The sequence below is a fragment of the Cynocephalus volans genome, chromosome 7 (assembly GCF_027409185.1).
Source record: "Cynocephalus volans isolate mCynVol1 chromosome 7, mCynVol1.pri, whole genome shotgun sequence".
NCBI classification, from domain to species: domain Eukaryota; kingdom Metazoa; phylum Chordata; class Mammalia; order Dermoptera; family Cynocephalidae; genus Cynocephalus; species Cynocephalus volans.
In genome coordinates this window covers 80,621,800-80,649,155 of record NC_084466.1, presented here as the reverse complement: position 1 = coordinate 80,649,155, position 27,356 = coordinate 80,621,800, and the positions used below count along the sequence as shown (strand labels likewise).

Below are 27,356 nucleotides of genomic sequence, written 5' to 3'. Positions count from 1 at the left end.
CCACCTGGGTCCTGAGGTATGGAGCCTAGAGCCACCAGCAATTAGGTAAGGAGCATGCCAAAAACATCACCTCCATGTGAGTGGCCCACCACAGCCACCACAATAACCACAGCTGCTGCAAAAGCAGCTAGACGCCACAACCACCACGCAGATGGTCCGCCAGCCACTGGAGTGCATTGACACAAGGAGAGTCACCTGCAGAGACCAAAGAAAAAAGGATGTCTCTCTCCACAAAGCCCATTCCAGAGAGACAGAAGTAGCATCTGCTCTATGATAATATTGGGGGACCTGAACACACAACTCTGCATTGGACAGATCATCTAGCCATCAAATCAACAGAGCAACCATTGCTCTTTCAGAAGGAGAGAAGAAATCTAGGGTTATCGGTGGTGGGAGGGGGGAGGGAGGGGGTATGGGGAGAGATTGTACAAGGGGCATAAAGAATAAGTATGATTTGTAACAATATATATGCAAGTAATATTGATTTGATCAACATATGTCAACGTTGAACCCCCAAAATATGTGTAAGCAATTATGATTCAATAAAAGTTTAAAAATAAAAATAAAAATAAAAAGAGGCCAGGGGTGGGGAAAATTTCTGGTTAATTAAAAATATGTAGAAAATAGGTCAAAGGAACACATGTGAAGGTCCAGAGACAAAGCCTGGTACCTAAATAGGAGGGGAGATAGATCCAAGGGCCCTGCATAAATCTGGAATCTGTAAAGGGCAACAGCCTTGCTGGATGAACTAGGAAGAAAAGAAAACTCACCCTGCAGCAGCCTGCCTATCGTGGCTCTGGCTCTGAGAGAAGGTGGGCGACAAGGACAAGCCCTCCCTAGGAACCTGTAAGCACAAGTCTGCCCTGCAGCGATTTAAGAGCTGGAATCCACGCTATCCCTGTGGTCTGAAAATTCGGTTTCAACTGCTGCAGTATCTGTGGCCACTTAGCAGAATAAAATGTGAAATTATTATACACACAAGGAAATAAGCCATAGTGATTAAGGTCCTTATATTCTAGGAGAAGATAGTAAAAATATTGTGTAGTAAAGACTTAAGTTAAAATATTTGTTAACATTTCTAGGATAACCCATAAAATAAGGTGTATGATTCTGATCCAGTAGAGGGGAAAAAGGTAGAATGAGGGGTTTGAAAAAATGTAATCAATACAAACAGAGGCAAAAGAGGGAAAAAGGAAGAAGGAAGGAAGGGAGGGAGAGAGATGGGATCAACTGAAAGAATGAAAATTAGAAATGAGCTCAAATATGTCATAATGAATGTATGTGAACTAAATTCTCTACACTAAATAGTGACTGAGATGACCTGACTGCATTCATTTACTGAACAGTCAAAAAGTATTTATTGAGTGCATATTGTATACCGTAAAATCTAGCTTTTGAATGTTTCCAAAGTATACACCTAAAACATAAAAATACCAAAAAGTTGAGAGTAAAAGGATGAAAATATTTTTATCAAGAAAATACTAAACAAAAGAGAGTATGTGGCACTATAATTTTAATACATCTTTATTGTGGTATAATTAACAAATGCTGAACGACTCATATTTACAGTGTAGAACTTGAGGAGTTTTGACATGTGTACACACGTGTGAAACCATCACTTCAAGCAAGAGAACATCTGCTTCCATTTCTCTTGGGTCATGTGGTAACTATATGTTTAACTTCTGTTTTAGTCTGTTTTGTGTTGCTATAACAGAAATACCTGAGACTGGGAAATTTATAAGGAAAAGAGGTTTTTTGGCTTACGATTCTGGGACAGCTGCACCTGGCACGGGCCTCAGACTGCTTCTACTCATGGCGGAAAGTGGCAGGCAGCTGGCAGATACAAGCAGATCACATGGCAAGAGGAAGCAAAAGAGAGAGAGAAGGTGCCAGGTCTTTTTAAGCAACTAGCTCTCGCGGAAACTAATAGAGCAAGAACTCACACATTAATCCCCCCTCCCCCAGGGAGAGCATTAATCCATTCATGAGGGATCCACCCCATGACTCTGTCAGTTTCCAACACTGCCACATTGGAGATCAAATTTCCACATGAGTTTTGGAGGGGACAACACATCCAAACTCCATCAACTTCTTAAAAATGTGCCGAATTCTTTTCAAAGTGGTTGTTCCATATCACATTCCCAACAGTAATGAATGAGAGTTCCAGTTCTTCCACATCCTTGCCAACACGTGGTATAGTCAGTCTTTTTAATTTCAGACATTCTAATGGGTGTGTCATGGTATCATTGTCATTTTAATTTGCCTTTCCCTGGTAACTAATGAGGTTGTGGTATTGAGCATCATTCTCTGTTATTTGTATTTACTTGACAGCAGTATATCTTTTCTGATCAAAAGTCTATTTATATCTTTTGCGATTTTTTTAATCCGTTTTTTTTTTTTATTATTGAATTTTGAGAGTTCTTACACATTCTGGATGTAATTCTTTTATCAGCATGTCATATACATTTTTTTCCCCACAGTCTATGACTTGTTTTTCATTCTCTTAACAGTGTCTTTTGAAGAGTAGATTTTCTTAATTTTAAGGAAGTCCAATTCAGGATTTTTTTTTCCTTTGATGGACCTTGTTTTTGGTGTTCATGGAAAAATATTTGCATAACCCAAAGTCTTAAAGATTTTCTGCTTTTTCTTCTAAAAGATCTAAAGTTGTAGATTTTACATTTAAGTCTGTGACTCATTTGAGTTCATTTTTGTATATAATCTCAGATCGGGTTTAAATTTCTTTTTTTCCTAAGGATATACAACTGATTTTTTTTTTTTTTTTTTTTTTTGACCGATAAGGGGATCGCAACCCTCGGCATGGTGTCATCCACCCAGTGATTGCACCGGCCATCCCCAGACAGGATCCGAACCCGTGGCCCCAGAGCTACCAGTGCCACACCCTCCCGAGTGAGCCACGGAACCAGCCCTATACAACTGATTTTGATTCTTATTATTTCTCTGCTTCTGTTTACACTGGATTTAATTAGCTGATGTCATTAGTTTGAGGTCTTTCTTCTGATCTAAAGTATGTCTTCAGTACAATAAATTTCTTTGTAGATACTGCTTTAGCTGCAATCCACAAATTTTGATATATTGGATTTTTATCTTCATTGAGTTCGCAATATTTTCAACTTTCTCTTTTTGATTTCTTCTTTAACCCATGATTATTTAGAAGTGTGTTGCTTAGTTTACAAGTATTTGGGGACTTTTCAGAGATCTTTCTATTATGATTTCTAATTTCTAATTCCATTGTGGTTGGAGAACATACTTCAGGTAATAAAAGAAAACCCTATTCATTTATTCACAACACTTCTGACACCAGATTGGTGGGGGTTTTCCATACCAAGCAAATCTCTTTTTTATATATATTTTTACTTTTTATTATATTTTATTTTTTATTGAAACATAATGGATTGTACATATCTGCGTGGTACAGCATTGAATACGTAATACATGTGTGCAATATGTGATGCCCAAATCAGAATAATTAGTATGTTCAGCATTATACAATGTTATCATTTTTTGTGGCCCTTTACCAATTTCTCAATAACTCCCCTTTCCCCTCCCCCTTTCCCATCTCTGGTGGCCTCAGTTCTGTTCTCTCCTTTTGAAAGTTCAATGAATTGTTGCATCTTTCTTTATTTCTTTGTTTATTTTTAGCTCCCACTTATGAGTGAGGACATGAGGTATTTCTCTTTCTGTGCCTGGCTGATTTCACTTAACATAATTTTCTTTAAGTTCATCCATGTTGCTGCAAATGGCAGAATTTCATTCTCTTTTATGGCTGAGTAATATTCCATTGTGTATATATATCACATTTTCCTTATCCAGTCGTCTTTTGATGGACATGTAAGTTGGTTCCAACTCTTGGTTATTGTAAATGGAATGGCAATAAACATGGGAGTGCAGGTGTCCCTTCGACATGATGATTTCCATTCGTTTAGGTATATACCCAGCAGTGGGATTGCTGGATCATATGGCAGTTCTATCAGAAGTTGTTTAAGGAACATCCATACAGTTTTCTATAATGGCTGCACTAATTTACAGCCCCACCAACAGTGTAGGAGGGTTTCCCTTTTTCTGCATCCTCACCAGCATTTGTTATTCTGTGTTTTTGATAATGGCCAGACTAACAGGGATGAGATGATATCTCATTGTGGTTTTGATTTGCATTTACCTGATGTTTAGTTATGTTGAGCATTTTTTCGTGTGCCTGTTGGCCATTTGTATGTCTTCCTTTGAGAGATGCTTATTCAGTGCCTTTGCCTGCTTTTTAATCAGATTATTTCTTTTTTTACTGTTAAGTTATTTGAGTTTCTTATATTCTGGATATTAATCTCTTGTCAGATGTATTCTGTAGGTTGTCTCTTCACTCTGTTAACTGTTTCTTTTGTTCTGCAGAAGCTTTTTAGTTTGATATAATCCCATTTAAAAATTTTTTTTCTTTTGTTTCATGTGGTTTGGGGGTCTTATTCATAGTCTTTGCCAAGTCCTACTTTCTAAAGTGTTTCCCTTATGTTTTCTCTTAGGAGTTTTATAGTTCAAGGTCTTATTTTTAAGTCTTTAATTCTTATGAGTTGATTTTGGTATATGGTGAGAAGTACAGGTCTAGTTACATTCTTCTGCATACAGATGTTCTGTTCACCCAGCACCATTTATTGATGAGGTAGTCTTTTCCTCAATGTATGTTCTTATTGCTTTTGTCAAAGATCAGTTGGCTGTAAGTATGTGGGTTGATTTCTAGTTTCTCAATTATGTTCCATCAGTCCAAGTGTCTGTTTTTTGCCAGGACAATGCTGTTCTGGTTACTCTAGCTTTGTAGTATAATTTGAAGACAGGTAATGCAATGCCTCTGGCTTTTTTTTCCTCAAAATTGCTTTGGCTATTAGGGGTCTTTTGTTGTTACATGTGAACGTTAAGATTTTTTTCTATTTCTGTGAAGAATGTCATTGGTACTTTGATGGGGATTGCTTTGAAATCAATAAATCACTTTGGGTAGTATGGACATTTTCACAATGTTAGTTCTTCCAATCCAAGAGCAAGGAATGTTTTTCCATCTTTTTGATTCCTCTTTAATTTCTTTCAGCAATGATTTATAATTCTCTTTGTAGAGATCTTTCAAATCCTTGGTAAATTGATTCAAGGTTTTTGGTTTTTTGTTTTTTTTTTTTTTTTTTTTTTTTTTTTTTAATAACTATTCTAAATACATTTGCTTTCCTGATTTCATTTTCTGCTAGTTCATTACTGGAGTATAAAAATGTTACTGATTTTTACATGCTCATTTTGTATCCTGCAACTTTACTGAAATCGTTTATCAGCTCTAAAAGTTTTTTGGTGGAGTCTTTAGGTTTTTCTACATATAGGATCATGTCATCTACAACAGGGACAGTTTAACTTCATCTTTTCCAATCTGGATGCCCTTTATTTCTTTCTCTTGCGTGATTGCTCTGGCTAGTACTTCCCTCCTATGTTAAACAGTAGTGGTGAGGTTGACATCATTGTCTTATTCCCTTTCAGGATCATATTAATGGTGGATTTCACATATATGGCTTTTATTGTTTTGAGACAATTTCCTTCCATACCTAATTTGCTGAGAGTCTTTATTATGAAGGGATGTTGAATTTTGTCAAATACTTTTTCTGCATCTATTGAGATAATCATATGGTTTTCATCTTTGATTTTGTTGATGTGGTGTATTGAGTTTATTGTCTTGCATATTTTGAACCATCCTTGCATCCTGGAGTGAATCCCACTTGATCGTGGTATATAATTTTTTTGATGTTTTGCTGTATTCTGTTTGCTAATATTTTGCTGAGGATTTTTGAGTCTATGTTCTTCAGAGACACTGGCCTGTAGTTTTCTTTTTGTGTGTTTGTGTGTATTTTTGTTTGGTTTTGGTGTCAGGATAATGCTGGCCTCGTAGAATGAGTTTAGCAGAATGGCCTGTGTTTCAATTTTTGGGAACAGTTTGAAAAGAATTGGGATTAATTCCTCTTTAAATGTTTGGTAGACTTCAGCAGTAAAGCCATTAGGTCCAGGGCTTTTCTTTGTTGGGAGACTGCTTATTACCTCTTCAATCTTGTTGCCTGTTTTTTGGTCTGTTCTGGTTTTCAACTTCTTGGTTTGGTCTTGTTAATTAGTATGTGTTCAGAAATTTATCTGTTTCCTCCAGGTTTTCAAATTTGTTGGTGTATAGGTGTTTATAATATTCTCTAATGATTCATTTTTCTGTGATATCAGTTGTAATATTTCCTTTTTCATTTCTGTTTTATTTATTTGAGTCTTCTTTCTCTCTCTCTCTTTTTTTTTTTTTTTTGTTGTTGTTGTTAGCCTAGCTAATGATATGTCTATTTTATCTTCTCAAAAAACCAACTTTTTGTTTCATTGATCTTTTGTATCATTTTTGGGTCTCTATTTCATTTAGTTATGCTCTGATCTTAATTCTTTCTTTCCATCTACTTATTTTGGGATTGGATTGTTCTTGTTTTCTAGTCCTTCAAGGTGTTGTGTTAGGTTGTTTATTTGAGATCTTTTTTCCTTTTGATGTAAGTGTTTATTGCTATAAACTTCCCTCTTAGTTTGCTTTTGCAATATCTCACAGGTTTTGGTATGATGTGTCTTTATTTTCATTAGTTTCAAGAAATTTTTTGATTTCCTGTTTAATTTCTTCTTGGACCCTTAGGTCGTTTGGGAGCATGTTGTTTAATTTCCATATATTTGTATAGTTTCCAGTGTTTCTCTTGTTATTGATTTCTAGTTTAATCCCTTGTGGTCTAAAAAGATAGTTGTAATGATTTCAGTATTTTAAAATTTTTTGAGACTTGATTTGTGACCCAACATGTAGTCTATCCTGGAGAATGTTCCATGTGCTAATAAGAAGAATGTGTATTTGTGGTTGTTGGATGAAATGATCTTTAGGTATCTGCCAGGTGCAATTGGTCTAAAGTGTAGTTTAAATCCCATGTTTTTATGTTGATTTGTTGCCTAGATGATCTGTCCAATGCTGAGAGAGAAGTGTTCAGGTCCCCAGCTATTACCATTTTGGGATCTATCTCTTTCAGTAAGTGTAATAGTGTTTGCTTTATATATCTGCAGGCTCTGGTGTTGGGTGCATATATATTTATGATTGTTATGGCTTCTTGCTGGATAGATCCCTTTATCATTATGTAATTAACTTTTGTGTCTCTTTTTATGCTTTTTGTTTTAAAGTCTATTTTTTCCAATGTAAGAATAGCTATTCTTGCTCATTTTTGGTTTCATTTGATGTATCTTTTCCATCCCTTCATTATTAGTCTGTGTGTGTCTTTACAGGTAAGGTGAGTCTCTTGAAGACAGCATATAGTTGGGTATAGCTTTTTAATACAATCAGTCAGTCTGTGTCTTTTGAGTGCAGGACTTTAATCTGTTTACATTTATGGTTGTTATTGAAAGGTATTGTCTTACTCCTGGCATTCTATCAATTTTTATTTGATAGAATTTTTTTTATTTAAATAGAATTTTTATTTTATTTAAATATGTTTTGTTCCTTTCTTCCCCTTTTATTGTTTGTCTTTGGTATTTATTGGTTTTTTGAAGTGGTAAGATATAGTTTCTTACTCTTTCACATTTTTGTTCTACCAGTGGGTTTTTCTCTTTCTTGTCTTTTCATGGTAGTGATTATCATTTTTCAGATTCCAGATGCAGAACTCCCTTGAGGATTTCTTGTAGGGCTGGTCTTATGGTGGTGAACTCCCACAATCTTTGTTTGTCTGAGAAATACATTGTTTATCCCTCATTTCTGGAGGATAGCCTTGCTGGGTATAGTATTCTTGGATGGAAGTTTTTTCTTTTAGTATTTTGAATATATCATTGCATTCTCTTTTGGTCTGTAGAGTTTCTGTTGATAAGTTTGCTGTTAGTCTGATGAGGACTTCCTTATAGGTGAATTGATGCTACTCTTTGCTGTTTTGGGGTTTCTCTCTTTGTCTTTGAGCTTTGCCAATTGACTTTAATGTGTTTTGGAGAGGATTTTTCAGGATTGAATCTGTTTGGGGATCTTTGAGCCTCCTGGATCTGAAGGTCCATGCCTCTTCCTATACATGAGAAGTTTTCTATTATTATTTCATTGAATTGTTTTTCAATGACTTTTCCTTTCTCTTCCCCTTCCGGAACACACATAATTTGGATGTTAGTATGCTTAAAGTTGTCTGCTAGCTCTCTTAGGTTTTCCTCATTTTAAAAAATTTTTGTTTTGTTTTGTCTACCTGCATTATTTTGAAAAGACCATCTTCAAGATCAGAAGTTCTTTCTTCCACCTGCTCTAACCTGCTGCTTAAGCGCTCAATTGTGTTTTTTATTTCACTGAATGAATCCTTCTGCTACATTCTTTTTTAAGGTGTTAATCTCTTTATAAATTTCTTCTTCTTTCTGGGTACTTTGTCTCATTTTATTGTGTCTTCTAACTGAGTCTTCTTCTATCTCATTGAGTTTCCTTAAGATTGTTGGTCAGAATTTCTTTTCAGTCATTTCAAGGGTTTCCTGCTCAATGTGGTCTAGTACTTGAGAATTATTGTATTCTTTGGTGGTGTCATATTTTCCTGTTTTTTTGTTTTGTTTCATTTTGATATTTTTGTATTTCTAGTATCTCTGCATTGATTTCTGTCTATCTGGTAGAGCAGTTGCTTCTTCTGTTACACTGGATTGGGCTTTGAGGAGAGGTAGTTTCTCCCATACATGTGTTTTATATTGACTGTTGAATAGGGTGTTTTTGTATTGGGGTAGGGTGGACACAGTAGTGTAGTCTCCAAGTGGGTACTTCAGCCTCATTCAGTGTTAGAGTTGCATGTGAGTGCCTCCATGGCCTAGGCTCTGGGGCATTTAGTGATGCCTTGCTGATGTTAGTGACACTGTGTTGGTTTATTGAGGATGTGGGCAGGCCCTCAAGTTCTTGGAAGAAGTGCTTGAGTGTCCTGTTGCTCTTTCACTGGAGTGGGTGACTTTGGGCAGGCTTGTTGTCACACTGGATAGCATTTTGTAACCCTGATGGGTACACTGGCATATACTGGAGCTGCTCAGTTTGAATGGGTGACCCTGGACAGGGTTTCTCTTTCATACTTCCTACAGGCAGAAGCTCCTTCTGCATCCTTGCTTCCCCTGGTTGGGGGATGAGTTTGTGGTGATTGAGAATTTTCTTACTTACTTTATTTTGATATCTTGGGTTTCTACACTCTCAGGGGGTTCCATGTCTGTCTCTCCTCAAATAAAGTCAGTCAACTGGTCTGCATACATGCCTCCCACCCCCAGGTGTGCTACCATGTGTGGCAGTGTAATTTCTCCTGTGGGTTGGGCTACCAAGTCATGGGTCTGCACTCATTCACCTCTTTCCCTGGGGTTTGCTGGTGACTCTCCTTGTGTTGCTGCAGTACAGTGGTCAGTGGGCTGCCTGCACAGCAGTGGTGGCTGATGCTGTGGCAGCAAGCCACCATTGTGTCAGCAGTGGCTGTGGTGAACCACCCATTCAGAAGTGGTGTCTGCAACAGTGGCAAAGGCTGCCCTCAGCTCCTGAGGTTCCTGAGCATGCTCCTGCCATCTGTCAGGTGGGTGGGGGCTGCCCTCAGCTCCTGAGGTCCTTGTGCATACTCTTGCCATCTTTTGGGTGGTAGGGGCTTGCAATTTTCCAATTCTCTGCAGATAGCAACTTGGTGTCCTACAATTTAATTCAATTATAACACTAACTACCCAGAGTTTGCACAGACCCCACAGGTAAAGGGCTTAATCCTACAAGACTGCCCCCCACTTTCAATACTAGTCACAAGTGGTAGGTGCCCGGGTTATCCACATTTCTGTCCTATTTGGCTTCAAATGGGAAGTTCCCAGAAATCCCACCTCAGGTTTAATATTTTGCTATAACAGCTCACAGAACTCAGGGACATTTTACTTATGTTCACCAGTTTATTATAAAGGATATGATAAAGGATATAGATGAACAGTCAGATGAAGTAGTACGTAGGATGAGGTCCAGAAGGCCCTGAGCACAGGAGCTTCTGTTCCCATACAGTTGGGGTGTACCACCCCCGGCACATGGATGCACATAGGCATGATTGATTACTGACTCAATCTCCAACCCCTCCTTCTTCCCCAGAGGATGGGGGCAGGAGGCTGAAAGTTCCAAGTTTCTAATCATGCTTCATCTTTCTGGTAACCAGCCCCCATCCTGAAGCTATGCAGGAGCCACCAAGAGTCTCTTGATTAGAACAAAAGATGCTTCTATCGCCCAGGAAATTCCAAGAGATTTAGGAGTGTTGTGTAAGGAACTGGGGTCAAAGACCAAATGTTAGAACAAAAGATGCTCATAGCACTCCTATCACTCAGGAAACTACAAGAGATTTTGTGGCTCTGTGTCAGGAATTGGGGGCAGATACCAAATATATATTTCTTATTATGTCACAGATGACTTCAGTCCTTTTAAATTTATTGTTTATGGCCCAGAACAATGTCTATCTTAGTAAATGTTTTATGCATACTTAAAAACAAAGTCTATCTTGCTGTTTCTATGGGGAGTGTTCTTCAAATGTCGTAGGTCAAGCTGGTTGATAGTCTTGTTCAAGTATTCGACACCCTTATTGATTTTCTGTCTACATATTCTGTCAGTAATTGAGAGAGGGCTTGGTATCTCAGGCTATAATGTGAACTTGTCTGTTTGTCTTTTCAATTTCATGAGCATTTGCTTTATATAATTTGAAGCTCTGCTATTAGGTAAATAAACATTTAGTTTATCATTTTGACAAATCGATCACTTTATCATTATGAATGACCTTCTTTATCCCTGGCAATATTATTTTTTCTAAAATCTACCTTACTCATTATTAATACAGTTTTCCCTTGGTATTCCACAGGGGATTGGTTCTAGGACCTGCCTCCCCCCCCCATACCTAAACCCTTATATGAGAGTACTTTAAAAAGTTTGTGGAAAAATAGAATTAGAAGAAAACAAGAGTCTTTCCATGAACTTTCTGAAGTACCCTCATATAAAATGGTGAAGTATTTGCACGTAGCCTGCGTACATACTCATGTATACTTTAAATCATCTCTAGATTACACATAATACCTAGTGCAATGTAGTAAATGCTATGTAAATAGTTGTTATACTGTATTTTTATTTGTATTATTTTATTGTTGCATTGTTATTTTTCACTTTTTTTTCCCAAATATTTTTTGTCTGCACCTGGTTGAAACTGTGGACTTAGAATCCGTGGATATGGAGGGCCAACTGTAGGGCCAAATTAATATCAGCTTTCTATTAATTTCAGGGTATATTCTCTTTCCATATTCACCTTTTCATCTATTTGTCACTATATTTAAGTAGGTTTTTTATAGGCCGCATATAATTGGGTCTTGCATTTCTATCCAACATGAATTCTCTGCCTTTGATGTATATTTAAAGTTATTATTGATTTGATTACAATTAAACCTCCATCTTGCTAAATTTTCTATTCACCCATATGGTCTTTTTTCTCTTTTCCCTCTTTTACTGCCTTCCTTTGCAATATTTTTTTATTATTTTGTTTATCTCTTTTGTTGATGTACTAGCTATCTGTATCTTGTTTTTGTGTTACTTTAGTGGTTGTTTTAGAGTTCATAGTATACATCTTTAACTTTTAACATTCTAGCTTAAGCAATATTATATCACTTCATATTTGGCATAAGAGTCTTATAACAGTGTCCTTCCATCTCTCCCCTGACCTTCCTGACATGTGTTATTGTTTTCAAACATTTTACTTCTACATTTATTATGAACCCATACTACATTGTTGTTATTGTTGATTATCAACACTCAGTTTTCTTTTAAAGATATTTAAATAAGAAAGAAGTGTTTTAGATTTACTCATTTAGTTACCATTTCTGGTACTCTTCGTTCTTTTTTGTAGATCCAGGTTGCATCTGGTATTAGTTTTCTTTTGCCTGAAGTATTTCCTTTAGCATTTCTTGTAGTGAAGGTTTGCTGGTAATATATTCTTTCAGTTTTTGTTCACCTTCATTTTTGACAGATATTTTTGCTTTGTTCAGAATCCAAGTTGGCATTTTGGTTTTTTGTTTTTGTTTTTTTCCTTTAAATATTTAAAGATGTTTTTCTACTATATTCTCACTTTCACTTTAATGGCTTCCAATGAAAAATCTGCTGTTATCCTTATCTTTGTTTCTCTTTACGTTATATGGTTTGTTTGGTTTTTTTCTCTGTCTGCTTCAAAGATGTTCTCTTCATCACTGGTTTTGAGCAATTTGATTACAATATGCCTTGGTGTAGTTTTCTTTGTTTTTGTACTTGAGGTTTGTTGAGATTCTTGGATCTGTTTTCATCAAGTTTGAAATATTTTTGCCTGTTATTTCTTCTAAAATCAGTCTTAATCCCTCCTCTTCAGGGACTCCAGTTACACATATATTATTCAATTTGAGGTTGTCCCACAGCTCCTGTCCAAATTGACACACTGTTCATTTCTCTGTTTTGTTTTATATAGTTTCTCTTGCTATATGTTCACTAATCTTTTTCTTTTGTTTTTCTTTCCTTTTTTAAAAAATAGCATCCATTTGTTAACTCACAGTTCTGTAGGTCAAACATCCAAATGTGGCTGCTCAGTGTCACAAGGCTTAAATCAAGATGTCAGCCAGGCTGAGTTCTGACTAGGAGCTCTAGAGAAAAATCTGATTCCAAATTTATTCAGGTTGTAGGTAAAATCCAGTTCACTGTGGTTGTAGAACTGAAGTACCTGTTTCCTTGCTGGTTGTCAGTCAGGGATCACCTTTAACTCATAGAACCACCCACATTTTTGCCATCTGGCCCCCTCTATCTTCAAAACAGTAATGGTGTGTAAATTCTTATCAAGCTTCAAATCTCTGACTTCCCACCCTACAACCAGCTGAAGAAATTATGCTTTTAGTGGGCTTGCCTGATTAGGTCAGGCTCACCAGAATAATCTCCTTCTTGGTGTTTAATATAATGTAATCATGAGAGTGGTATCTCATCTTATTCATAGGTTCTGCTCACACTTAATACCGTTATGTAGATGTCTTAGTCATCTCAAGCTGCTGTAACAAATACCATATCCTGGGTGGCTTAAACAGCAGAAATTTAGTTCTCACAGTTCTGGAGGTTGGATATTCCAAGATCAAGGTGCTAGCTAGCTCAGTTCCTGATGAAGGCTCATCCTATCCAGTGTATTTTTCTTCTCAGACACTGGACTTTTTATCTCTAGAATTTTCATTTTGGTCTTTTTTTCTTCCTTGTCTCTATTTGACATGTTCAGTCATTTCTCTAGTGTCTTGAAAATATGAAATATAGTTATAATAGTTGTTTTAATGTCCTTGTCTAGTAATTCTCTCATCTGTATCATTTCTTGGTCAGTTTCAATCGACTGCATCTTCTTCTCATTAAGGGTTATATATCCCTGCTTCTTTGCATGTTGGAGAATTTTTTTTTTAGATGCCACACATTATGATTTTTTCCTTTTTGAGTATCAGATATATTTTTATTCCTATAATATTCTTGAGCTTTGTTCTTAGATAAAGTTATGTTCCTTGGAAAGAGTTTGATCATTTTGAGTCCTGCTTTTCAACTTTCTTAGGCAGATACTGATCAGCAGTTAGTCTCAGGCTAACTTTACCATACTACTGAGCCAAACCCTTCTGAGTAGTCCACCTGACGTCCCATGAGTCAGGGGTGTTCCACTCTGGCTGGGGGGAAAAGGCGCTATTGCTGGCCTTCTGTGAACTCTGGGGATTATCCCTAAAATCCTTTGCAGGATTCTTTCCTCAGCCTAGGGTACTTTATCATAGGCATGCACTGATCAGAACTTAGCTAAAAATTTGAGGGGACCCTCTTCAAATCTCCAGTTCTCTCTGTGGAGCTCTGTCTTGTCTCATACTCTGCCTCCCTGTACCCCCAGCTCTATTTTCTCAACTCATGGAAATCTCCAAACTCCACCTGGCTTCCCTGACTCCTTGCACTGCAGCCTGAAAAGTCACTCCAGGCAGTAGCTGAAGCAGGTGTAGGCTTACCTCATTTGTTTCCAGCTCTCAGAGATCCCTGCCCTTCACTACCTAATGTCTGATGTATTGAGAACAATTGTCTTCTATATTTTTGGGAATGTTTTGGGTAGTTTCAGGTGACAGAGTAAGTCTGATCCTTCTTATTCCATCTTGTCCAGAAGTAGTTGTATTTTTTCATGTAAAAATCTGTCAGTTTCTGTAACACTATTAAACCATTATTTTTCACCCTTGGAGAAAGAAGTTCTGATTTACCTTGATATATAGCACCTGCACTTCTTGTAAATAATAATATTTCCTGAAAATGAGAATTTCTGTGCTAATTTTTATTTTGTCTAAGGTGTGGATTATATTAACAAATCTTTCATTGTTGGCTTTGGAAACCTGGATTGTAACTTCCTGCTTTATCTGTTCTCCTCTACGCCAAAATTGAAAAGAATCTGCCCCTTTCTTGGGATGGGAAATATAAACCTCTCCTTTCTACAGCGGTAACAGGTCACTTAGTCATTGCATGACTTTGTGCTGCCCAGTTTCGAAATTCCTGCCCCCACCCACACTTAGCACCAGCTGGAAGGAAAAATCTCACCCTCATGCTGTCTCCTCTTCACCTTCTCCCACCAATAGCCAACCCCAGGCAAACCACTGGCAATGCTAAGTAGGAAAATAGGTTGCCACTAGTACAATTTTCTAAAATAAACTTAGATTGATTTAATAAAAAATAAAGCCTGTTCAAGTTCACAAAGATCTCAGCACATGTGCTCCCTGGGGTGTCCTGCTGTCTATTAGGATGTTGACCAAACTCACGAAGTGCTTTCCATTAAACTGAGAAGCTATCAAAGTTGTGTCCTACAATTATTTTCCTTCTTGTTTACAAGCATGAAGGTCATGGGTCTTCTCTGGTGTTGTAAATATGCAGGTTCTAATGCTGCACTGTTGGCTTGTTGTTATGTCAGTTAAGCTTTCCAGCTTTAAAATTAAACCAAGCTTTTCCATCCATTACAATCCTCTGGATAGTGACTGGATGGCTGCAGATGAATTTTTAATATTCACTTTCCATTTTCAAGGGCTGCATCCTCCCCAGTGCTCAGCCTTTGCACGCAATGCTCAGCCTTCACACGCAAACTGCTCGCATTCACCTTTGTGACAATGTAAGCTGACTGGCTTTTTCCTGGCAGCCTCTGACTTGCCAGTTGTCACTGGAACCAGCACAGATTCTATCTGCCCCTAACCAGAGTTATGCAGCTAGGGAGATTTCTAAGGTGAGATTGTGATCGGGGCAAGATTTAGACAGCAGGGAGGTGTTCTATTCTAGATTTAGAGTATGCCCCAAATCTGTGTTAGCTGTGAGAGATGTTGCAGAGTGGTTCAGCACTGTGCATAAAGATGTAAGATCCCTGGGCAAGGAGTCAGAAGACCTGAGGTTCAGACCTGGCATGGCCCCTCCGGGGAAGTGGGTCACCTGAGGGCAAAGATGGGGTCTTATTCCTCCACACTCCCCACTGTGCCTCACACTGTATCATTTGCAGAATATGTGCTCAATAAAAGTTGTCCCCCACAAACCACGTGACATGAAATCAGCTCTGTAGGTCATGGCAAGACACTAGATATTTCTGCTCATATATTTTATGCAGAGGAGGTACACTGGGGATGTATTAGTCAGTGTTCTCCAGAGAGACAGAACCAATAAGATATGTATATAGAGACATGAGAGGAGGTTTATTAGGGGAATTGGCTCATGAGATTATGAAGGTTAAGAGGGCCCATAATAGGTCATCTGCAAACTGGAGACCCTGAGGTACCAGTAGTGTGGTTCAGTCCAAGTCCAAAAGCTTCAAAACCAGTCTGAGGCCAATGCCCTGAGAGCCCAGAGTTGCCACTGGTGTAAATCCTGGAACCCAAAGGCTGAGGGGCCTGGAGTTCTGATATCCGCGGATGGAAGAGAAGAGTGTATTCCAGCTCTAGCGGATAGAGAGATTCGCCTTTCCCCTGTTTATATTTTCTCTGGGCCCCCAACAGTTTGGATGTTGACCACCCATATTAGGGGCTGTTCTTCCCCATCCAGTGCACTGAGGCTTACATGCTAATCTCCCCTGGAAACACCCTCATGGACACACCACAAAATAATTCCTTACCAGATTTCTAGGTATTCCTTAATCTAGTCAAGTTGACACCTAAAATTAACCATCACCGGAGATACGACTCAACAGTTGGGGAGTGTACAAAGGCCAGTATTTCCACTAATTTTTCACTTCACTTGAAGACTCTGAAATGATCGATGAGCCCTGGGGTGAAACTCTTCATTCACTAATGCCAGTCTCCTGGCTCAGCTGGGCGGACATCAGAAAGCTGTCATAGGAGACCAGCGCTGTGCTTCTCCAGGAAGAGACAGCCCCAGACGAGCCAGCTCTGGCTGACTGTGCGGCGAGCTCTTTCTCAGACCAGCCCAGAAGCAACAGAAACACTGCGAGGAGCAGGGAATCAGAGATAACACTATCTCCCAGCATCTGGAAGTGTGCTGAGGCCACGCACATGCCCTCATGTAAAGTGCACAGTGGCTCTTCCCGAGAAGGTGGGCACAAGAGGTCGGCCGTCCACACTTCCCATCCTTCACAGCTTCTCCATGAGCTCCAGGTGGCCGCTGCCCTCTGCAAGTTTTCCATCTAATCACCCCATTAACCCCTTCCTTCCTAAGCAGATGAACATTTTAGTTCTACTACGTGCTGGCTCTCAGGATAAGAAAGCAAAAGCAAACACCCATTCTCCATAGGTCAGGCTGGCGTTCTGTCAGTCACCATCTTTCATCATAAGCTCTCTGACCCCAGGGTGGCCTATGAGCCAGTGCCACTGTCTCTGTGTTCCATCCTTGGGATACCCTGACATATTGGTGGACTGGAAAGTAGGTGACCGAACTATACTTCAAAGGAGTCAACTAAGTAGTTAAAAATTGACAGTACAAGAAAGAATCCTGTTTTTAGTGAAGACTGAAAATATGTCACTGACAGTACAATGATTATTTAAATTAGGCAAAGTTATGTTTGATATACACATTCGGCATCTCTAATCCAAAAATCCAAAATCCAAAATTCTCCAAAATCTGAAACTTTTCGAGCACTGACGTGATGCTCAAAGGAACTGCTCATTGAGCGTTTTGGATTTCGGGTTTTCAGATTAGGGATGCTCAACCGGTAAATATAATGGAAATATTTCAAAATCCAAAAAAAAATTCCAAATTCTCAAACACTTCTGGCCTCAAGCATTTTGGATAAAGGATATGCAACCTTTATTTAGAAAACGGCAGGGCCCTTTTCAACTGAAAGCAATAGAGAACCCCACAACCAACCTGACAAAGCTTTTCATTTCCCAAGTCTTTGCATCGGGGCCTGGTCTTAGTCTATGCTGTGACTATTTGTCACAGGTGCAGCCAGCCAGGGTCCCCAAACTAAGATTGGTTTCATAAAGTAGTTGGTATCACAAAGTAGCTAAACTTTCACTTGGTGTGTTGATTTCAAAAGTTGATGTTCTTAGGAGAACCTCTGTCTTGGCTGAGAATGTCAGTATTTTGGTGGCCCCAGGAGTAGAAATGTGAGCTGAGTGTACCATTGCCCACTACGACACTGGGAATTTGAGTGTGTGAGTAAACGCATTATAATCATGACACCAATATCAAAGTTAGTGCCAAGAAGAAGATTTCACTAAATCCTTTTATAGTGTCCATTTACCGTTGAATTTAATTTCTAACCTAATGATGATAATGATGATAATCATAGTAATAATTATATTAAAGGTACAGTTCTAGGAGCCATCCCACCCAGAAATTAATCTAATGGCTAAAAGTACATGCTGATGTGAGTGCTCACTAATGTCCACAACCTCAAAGGCGACCCCGTGTAGCATACATTGCAATTAGTTTTAGTTCATTGAGCTGAAAGTATGTTGCATTATTTCCTTCAGGTTGCTAAAAGAAGTGCCGTCTATTGTAGCAGTGTCAGGTAGCTGGTACCTCAACACATTAATTAAAGCACTAGAGTGTTTTATAAAAATCACCAGCCACAACAATAAAGTGCCAAACAGTAATTGTGAAAAAAAAAAACATCTACCTGAGGCCTTAGGCTGTGTCTTAAAGTTTAGTGCAGACAGTAAAATTTCTCAACTTTTGTAGGTGGTATTCTGTTGATAGTTATATTTGTTGTGTTTTCAGTACTAAGAATGTTGACATATGAAGTATATATTAAGATTGATTTGTTTACAACACGCACATTTTCTGGAATAACATGTACTCTGCTATCATGAAGACATTTTCTAAGAAGCAATCATTTCACATTCTGCTATTCTATTAAGTCATAATAATTTAAAATATGTCAGATGAGAGGTCACATCTCAATCTCTGATGACTTCTTAAAAGAAGGAAGATTTCATTAAAATCAGCATGGTTACCATTACACTAACAATCAGAAATATTTAAATGAGCTAACCACCTTCTCTTTAAAAGATTAGGTCGTGTGTGTACTCACGCCCATTACTCTACGGTGTCTCGTACATCAGGTGCTAAAGAGACTGCCATTTTCTGGATTTTATATGTTGCTCCCTGATATTTTGGAGAGGGGAAAAAAGCAAAAGAGGAAGCAAGGACGTTTGAAATATTAAAGTTGATTGATGACTGTGATGGTCAATGTCCATGTCATGTCCTCTAGGAAGGTGACCTACCTGAGCAAAGGAAGGAATGTGCCTTTGAGATTTAAGTCCATTGTCCACCACAGAGGTTCTCTGACTGCTGTGGGTACAAGGTCTGTCTGAGCCTCACATGGAGTGATGGGGTCCTGAGCAACATGCTTATCAGTGGATCTTCGATCATGATGGTCTTTCCTCTGTGCTGTTTCCTGTGGCCTTTCCTCCTTCAGTCTTCAGCATGAAAGTCACCTCTCCTTAAGCTTCCCTCAACCCTGGCCCCAACCCCCCAGGTGGAGCTCCTGGTTCCTTCTTCTTGGCCCCACAGTACCTCATGTTTGCCTGGCAGGAGCCAGAGCTCTGAGGCCTCTGTGGGCATGATAAGGAGGACAGACTTTCTGCTTGCTGCAGTGGGAAGCAACGGGAGGGTTCCACGCAGGACTGCCTCGCATGTGTAGAGAGGATTCTGGCTGTGGTGTAGAGAAGGGTGAGAGGGAGCCAGGCTTCCACTATAGCATGGGAAGTGACGGTGACTGGCACTAGACCTTTAGCTGCAGAGGTGGCATGAAGTCACATTGAGGGCATTTGTTGGAGAGGACCTGACAGGACTATGGTGTGATAGGAATTTAAAATCAGAAATCCCCGGAACAGAGGTGATCAGGGGTGGAACTTGAGCTTGAACTTGACATTGAAGGAAAGGGTGACTGGAAACAGAGGGAATGGGGCATTTAGGCCTTACTCCTTGGTGCCCAATTAAGAGGTTTCTAGTTCTTCATAGTTTGACTTCTATCTAGATTGATTGATTGATTTCTCATTAGACATTTTCAAAGAGTAATTCTCTTTAAGGAAAAAAAATCTTCTATCTCCCCAAGCAGGCCTAGAAGAAATGTCAGAAGCCATAAAGAATTTGGCAAATATTTTTTCTATACACTTTTGACTGAAATAAATGTTAGTACAGAAAGTATGTAAATCATAAATGTAGAGCTTAACGAGTATCACAAAGAGAACAAACCATGTAACCACTAGTTTATTATGATTTTTTGTATGGTATATCTTTTTTCATTCTTTCGCACTTTCTCTGTTGTTCTTTTGCAAGCCTGAGACCTTGCACTTAGAACCACATAAATGGAGTGAATAATTTCAGTCCCTGTCTATGTTTTCCTTCTCAACCCTTAGGCAATTCCTGCTCTGACCCTTGTGATGAGCTCCTTCTGTCACAAGGAGCTGTTGTCACGTTTGTGCTGAATGTTCTTTCACAGGTGATGATTTTTTTTTTAACAGGGTACCCAAAGCAGAGGACTGCGGCTCCTCGAAATGGGTTTTCACCCAAGCCCGACTTGCAGGCCCGCGAGGCCGAGCGGCAGCTAGTCCAGAGGCTGAAGGACAGGTGTGAGCTGCAGGCCAGGCAGCTGGGCCTCGTGCGGGGGCAGCTCAGGAGGGCCATCTGCGGCTTCGACGTGCTCGCTGTGACTGCACAGCATTTCTTTGGAAAGGTGAGGCTATGTTTGGTGAATGTTGAAGGGCTTTTTGTTGTGTGGGGGAGGGTGATGGTAGTGGTTGTGTGTGAATGTTTCAGTTTTGGTTTTGAGTTTTGATTAGAGTTGAGTTTTGATTTTCAGTAGGTCATACAAAAACTCCTGCAGCATCCTACAATGGTTTGGTGCCCAAGTTTATCCTTATGTGTGAAAGAAATTAGTGTGGGAAGAATGATTAATAACCTTCAGTCTAAAAGATAAAATGATGTTAAAAAAAAAAAAAAAGAAAGAAAGAAAAGGATATCCATGAACATTTTTGAAGGTGAGATCTTTGAAGAAAATGGAGCATGTGATTGTTTGCATGTTAGAGCCGAGATGGCCAGATTCTGAAATTTCTGCTCATTTCAGATCCCAGAGAGACAGGGCCACAGTACTGTTCCCTTTCATTACTGACAGGAGATCAGATGTGCCAGGCAGGGGGCTCTCCGCAGGGCCACGCTCACAGTGTCCTCAGAGCAGCATGGAGTGGGGTTAGGGGTTCTCCCTGCACCCTCAGTTTTTCTGAAAATGCAGAGAGTGTTGCTTTCTTCTCAGCAAGTGTCTGGCGCTCCTGGGGCCCTCTGGACCCTGAGTCTGTAGCTGTGGAGCAGATAAGCTTCCCAGCCTCTCACTATAGAACAGAGGGAATGACAGCATCATTCTCAGGAGAAGATATTCTCAGGAGAGAAGATGAGCATTTGCCTGGGAGACTGAAACATTATGAATAAGTGTTTTGAGTTTCAGATATGGATCTTCTGGTGTCTGTAAATGCGAGGAAGTAAAAATGCTGTATAAGTGCTCTCCAAGTAGGAAAGGTGACTGACTAAATGTCTAGTCAATTTAAAGAAGAAAAACAGAAGAAAGTTAAACAGAGCCATGACCTCTGGCTTCTTCCTTTATTTGTCATCTAAACTTCAGAGTATGGAGGACTCTTTGGCCTTTTACGATATCCTGCACTTTCCACTCCCCTCCACTAAGAAGCCTGAGCTGCTCTTTTTTATGTTCTTGTCTTTATTGCTTAAAGCTTTCAGCAGAAAGAGCCATTGATCAATTTGTCACTGTAACGAATGACAAGATGATACACAGCACCACAGTTTCAGTTTTACCATAGTTTCAGCCTCCTCCCCAACCAAAATTTTAACACCAGCAGCAAATGATCAACTTGAATTTCGTATCTTTCTTTCTGGTCTAGCAGTGTTAGTGTCAGCCTTGAACGACTGATGTAGCCATGCCCCCACCCCTGTAAGAATTAAAGCAACAAACACGTGTTTGAGGTTCCGGAGAGGTCTCACTTGCCATGGTAAATGTTGAACATTTTTCGTATCGCGAAGGAGTGGTCTGCTCTTTTGTTCTTCAGCTGGATGCGTATTTTCCACTTACTGTCAAGTCTTTAATACAGAGAGGAAAACAGGGCGATCGTTGCAGTTCAGTGACCACATTTATGCTGTTACTCTGCCTGCACTGGCAGTCCTCCTTCATGCATCATCCACAGAGTCAAAACGACCCCTTGAGAAAGATTTCACATGGATGAACATGTCGGTAGACATTGATATAACATATTGGTAATTTATGCTGTGTTTTACATTTGGAGCTTTTAGACCCTACTTTTGCCATTGCGGCAGGGGAAGGAGTTACTGTGCCAGAATTAAGGGTCAACTGCATTTCTGTGTCCCAGGAAAATTCCTGTTGGCCCATGGACCATGAGTTTAGTTTCTGTGTAGCATGCACATGGCTCTTAGAGAAAAGAAAGGGCCAGAGGTGATCTGTAGGCATCTCTATTGGACTTCTCTGCTCTTGGCATGACATTTCAGTAAGAGGGATGGTGGACTGGAACTTCATTTTCTTTTTAGTAAATCATAACCAGCAATTCCAGACAGACCCCTAAAAAGCCCACGGCATTCACCTCCCACACAATGTGCTCTTTTTTCTGTCTTTCTGGTTTCTACTCTCTCTCCAAATAAACCCCAGAAGAAAAAAATAGATATGTTTGTTTTTTTAAAAGTCCCTAATTGAATATAGTCAGTGGCTTCCATTCAGGCTGTTATGTTTTCCACTTGGTTTAAGATGATGGACTTGAGAGTTTGCCACGCTGGACAAGAGGTATGAGATGGGATGGAGACCTGCTAAAATATAGGCAAAGCAGCCTTGAAACCTCCAATGATGGAGCCCTCTGAATGTACAAGGGCTAGCGAACCTGAGGGGCCCCATGTCTCTCTTGTGGGAAACGGTTGTGCTGTTTTTGTGCATGAGGAATGGGCATAGCCAAGCGTGCTACCTATGAAGAAGCAGGGCCTCTGTCCCCAGCCTGAAAATGCAGTCTCCTTTGCTCTTCTGGTTAGAAGACCCTGCCAGAACCCCATCCTCTAAGTGATACACATGTATCTGTTGTACACTGTAGCATATTTGTCTGCAAAGCATGGCATAGTGGAGAGAGGGCACAGTGCCAGCCAAGAGTCAGTCCCATCTCTGCCTCCCTCCAGTGGTGAGATCTTGAGCATGGTTCTACCCCTCCATGAGCCTCACCATCATCACCAATAAAAATGGTGTCTTTGTCCTTGCTCAGCCTCCCCCTGGCTGAGTCACCTCTGACCAGTGATCCTCGAGTCTCAGTTCCCTCCATTTCAAATAGGATTAGCCATAACTCTTCACAAGGTTATTGTGAGGATGTAGTGAATTAGCGGGAGAAGGCACATACAACAAATACCCAATAAAACATTCTTTTTTGAGTACAAGGAAATCTGACAAGACCTGCCTTGAGGATTTTACTCTCAAGCAGGATAAGACATATACGAGGTGTATAAAGTGAAAACATAATCCAAGCCATTCTTATTTCATTATTCATGTCCATAAAGGGTTTGACCTGGCTGTGCTTTAACAGCAGAAATCATTTTCCAGTTGAGTTCTCCAGTTGCTGCTATGTATTTTTTTCTTGAATGTGCTGATGCCATTAAGTATGAGTTGGAAGTAAGTCTCATCATTAGAGAAAAGGAATTAGAAGCCCAGATAAGAATCTCACTTTTCTGCGCTGTGTTTTGCTGCTTCTAGCAGAGCAGCTGTGAAAGTTGTCATCGTTGAGGCTGTGACACCTCAGCCCGGCATCCAGGGATTCTAAGATGCCACATTTAGGTGCCAACAGCAGCCTCACGCTTGTGCTGGTTTTAGGCAGCTCTCCCTGCAGCAAGGCATGTTCCTCATCATAGGCCAAGCAGATTTGCTGAACTGCATGGTCCCACACCTACAGGTGGTGTAGTAATGAGTGTGACTCTCAGGGATTTCCACTTCTCAGGGTCAACTTGCATGGTTTTTATCTTTCTCTTGCTGCATGGTCCTCAGGAATGCTACTGGTTAGCAGCCCCTGGTGGCGAATCCGTGAAAGAATCCAGATGTTGGTCCTACTGTAGAAAGATGCCTTACAGCATTGAGACATTACATTCGAGGGTGTATTTATTTTCATCTTATTTTTAAGAAGATTTATTATAACCAAATAGCCATCATCTATGAGGGTACTTCAAAAAGTTCATGGAAAGTTTTGTATTACCTCTCACTTCTATTTTTCCACCAACTTTTTGAAGTATCCTTATATATTTAACACTTAACATTCTGCTACATTTGTTTTGTCCTATGTTTTGTTGTTGCTGTTAGTTAGGGGTGTATCTTTTTAATATATTTTATGTACTTCAACTTCAACCTTTCAACTTCAATTCACTTATGTTAATAGAGGATCTTTATCAACCCTGCCCCTACCATATGAAAAGGTCTATGGAGGATTTTAAAAAGTAAAAAGCAAGGCTCCTAAACAATAGAGCTCTTATTTACTGACCATCTACTATGTCCTGGGCACATGATATACATTATTTTAACCTCACAACAACACTAACTGGTGTAGATATTATTGTCCCGTGACATCATGGGAAACTGAAGCTCAGGGAGATTGTGTAGGCTCTGAAGACAACATAATTAGAAGATGATAGAACCAAGATACAAATACAGGTCAATTTACATGCAACATCCATGTTTTTCCACTATATTATGATGCTTCCTTCTCCCTCCCCTCCAGCTCTCAAGGTGCTTTGATGTAGTTAAGGGAGGGGGGCATAATTGCACAACAAGTGAACAAGCATCTATAAGTTAAACACTTATGCAGTATGCTAACAGAAATATAACCTGTTGGCACACAAAAAAATGCTACGTGCTCAAGTCAGAGCCCAGTTATGGTGAATGGTAAGGAAGTGGTCTGAGGAGACTTGGAAGAGTGAGAGTTGGAGGGGGCAGGATTTGGGTGAGTAAAGAGGAAAGAAGAGCTTATGTGGGTAGAGAACGGCTAAAGCCTGCTGTGTGCAAAGTGGTGTCCCACTTCCTACTTTAAGCTCTTCATAAATTAGTTGATGGTTTGTGAATAGAGAGTTAGGCACTGGGGAACTGTTTTTAAAAGTGCAGTGATTCCACTGTAATGGATTGCAAACTCCTCACAGTGCAGCTGGCCCAGACTTACCTGTAATGCTCAACAGCACCTTTGTCCAGGCAGGGCAGGGTATAGGTGAAGGGGGAAGAGAGAAGAAACAGAGGTAGAATCCTCTTCTAAAATAAATGCTTACTTGCTTTAGCCGTTTAATGCATTCAGATTTTAAATTCAGGGATTCATCAGGACAAATGTCTGCCCTTGAGCTCCAAAAGCAGTAGTGAAGCCATTATGTCCACCAGCCAAAGGATTTCATATGTGAGAGATTTTCCCACTGAGTGGAGCTCTCAGAGCGGTGATTACACCTGCTCAAAATTGAAAACAGTAAGCTCTTTGCTGCTTCCTAAATCCAAAAGATGGCTATTTGAATATAGTGTTTTGTGCCCCTCCCCCTTACATACAATGCCCTGAGATTGTCTTCTTGTCCCTTAATTTTATCTTGAATAACTAAAGGCTTAAAGAATATGCGAGTACTTAGGTTTGCATTTCTGACATTTATTCAGCATATGAAGTGGTGGAAAATGTTGTGAATTGGTGAACTTGAGGTAAATTAATGGTTCCGATGATTGTTGTTCTGAAAGAATGTTATGTGTCACAAAAGTAAGTGCTCCATGGTGCTCTGCTGAAAGAACCATGAGCATTTGCTTTTTCTCTTAGGACTCTAGCTTAAGGAATTTCTTAGCACAACCCCCAAATATCAAAATCCTCTCAATAACAAGAGGTAGAATCCCCCAGCTAAGTCAAGCAGCTCTTTGAAGTAGTAAGAACCCCTAGCCTGGAGTGTCAGTAATGGAAAATGTCACGGTAGGAGGAAAATAAAACTCAAAACAGCAAAGTCTTCTCCACTTTTATGGAAGATCCTCAATACTGGAGCCTTATAAAACCCAACTTTACTAATGATAGTATGAATTTCATAATAAGGTGCAATAAAATAAGAATAGTTACTTGACTAAGGTAAAAATTGATTGCCCCCATTCAGTTCATTTCCCCAATGCTTTGTCACAAATGGTTTATTTATTAAAATCAAATGACACTCTTTGGAAGGCAGATGGATGCCATGGAGGAAGAAAGGGGAGCCTCACCTGCTTCTTTGGAGACGAGGCCCACAGGCTTTCCCAAGACTTGGTGGGAACTTGTTTAAACTGTTCTGTAGTAAAAGTGCGTGCCTTTAAAATATGCTGGGAGGACCCTGTACCACCACCAATGGAGGAGGCACCCAGGCAGGCAGGAGAACAGGCCAACCATGCACCAGACCCCTGTCCTGCCTGCAGAAGGCAGGACCCCACACCACACTGCCACTGATGGGGGAGGCACCCAGGCTGACAGGAGAATGGGCCAGCAACCCACCCAGGCCCACCCTGCCGGTGCAGAAGAACCCCACATGCCATACCACCAACATGAGGCTTCACATAGCTTTCGCAGAGGCGGTCCACAACAGCCACCACCACTGCTAATACTGTTGCAAGGATGGCTCACTGCTCTAGTAACATCCATGACCACTGTGCAGGTGGCCCACCATGTATTTGAATTCACTGATACAAGGAGAGTCACTGGAGGAGCCTGGAAAAAGGGGAAGAAACCTTTCCCCTCCAAGTCCACTCCAGAGTAATAGAAAAAGCAACTGATCTATGAGATGACCAAAAATCAACATAGAGATACTAGAAATACAAAAAAAAAAAAAAAATCAGAATATATGATACCACCAAGGGTATTCAGTAACTCTCAAGTACCAGACCCTATAGAACAGGAAACCCTTGCAATGACAGAAAAGGAATTCCTGTTAACTATCTTAAGGAAACTCAATGAGATAAAAGAGGACTCTGTAGGACAGCATAATGAAATGAGAAAAAAATATCCAGGATATGAAAGTTAAGTTCACAAAAACATTAATACCTTAAAAAAGAATGTAGTAGAACTCTTGGAACTGAAAACGCATTCAATGAAATAAAAACACAACCAAGAGCTTAAGCAGCAGATTAGAACAAGCAGAAGAAAGAATTTCCAAACTCAAGGACGGTCTTTATGAAATAACCCAGGCAAGTTAAAAAAAAAGGAAAAAGAATTAAAAGAAAACAAAAACAAAGAATCTCTAAGAGAGCTAGCAGACAACCTTAAGTGTACAAACATCTGCATCAAGGGTGTTCCTGAAGGGGAGGAGGAAAGTTAAGGCATTGAAAATCTATTCAGTGAAATAATAATGGAAAACTTCCCAGATATAGGGAGAGACACAGACTTTCAGATCCAGGAAGATCAAAGATCCCTAAGTAGTTTTAATCAAAAAAGATCCTCCCTGAGACACATTGTAGTAAAACTGGCAAAGCTCAAAGACAAAGAGAGAATCCTAAAAGCAGCAAAAGAAAAGCATCAAGTCACGTATAAGAGAGCCCCCATTAAACTAACAGCAGACTTCTCAACTGAAACTCTACAGGCAAGAAGAAAATGGGTAACATATGAAAAATACTAAAAGAAAAAAACTGCTGGCCAAGAATACTATACCTGGCAAGGCTATCCTTCAGAAATGAGGGGGAAATAGTGTATTTCCCAGATAAACGAAAACTGCAGGAGTTCAACACCACATGGCCAGTCCTGCAAGAAATTCTCAAGGGAGTCCTGTGTCTGGAATTTGAAAAACAATTATCACTACCATGAATACACAAGAAAGAACAAAACCCACTAGTAAAACACAAATGCAAATGAGA

At 39.7% G+C, this 27,356-nt stretch overlaps 1 protein-coding gene across 3 annotated transcripts in view; it reads left to right on the top strand.

Annotated features, from left to right (window-relative positions):
* MTUS2 (microtubule associated scaffold protein 2) overlaps positions 1-27,356 on the top strand; it is a 404,860-nt gene that overhangs the window by 243,745 nt on the left and 133,759 nt on the right. For all 3 annotated transcript variants that reach the window (XM_063103095.1, XM_063103094.1, XM_063103093.1), the window contains one exon: positions 19,966-20,177. In XM_063103095.1, coding sequence (XP_062959165.1) covers positions 19,966-20,177 — 212 coding nt within the window. The remainder of the gene's footprint in view (positions 1-19,965; positions 20,178-27,356) is intronic.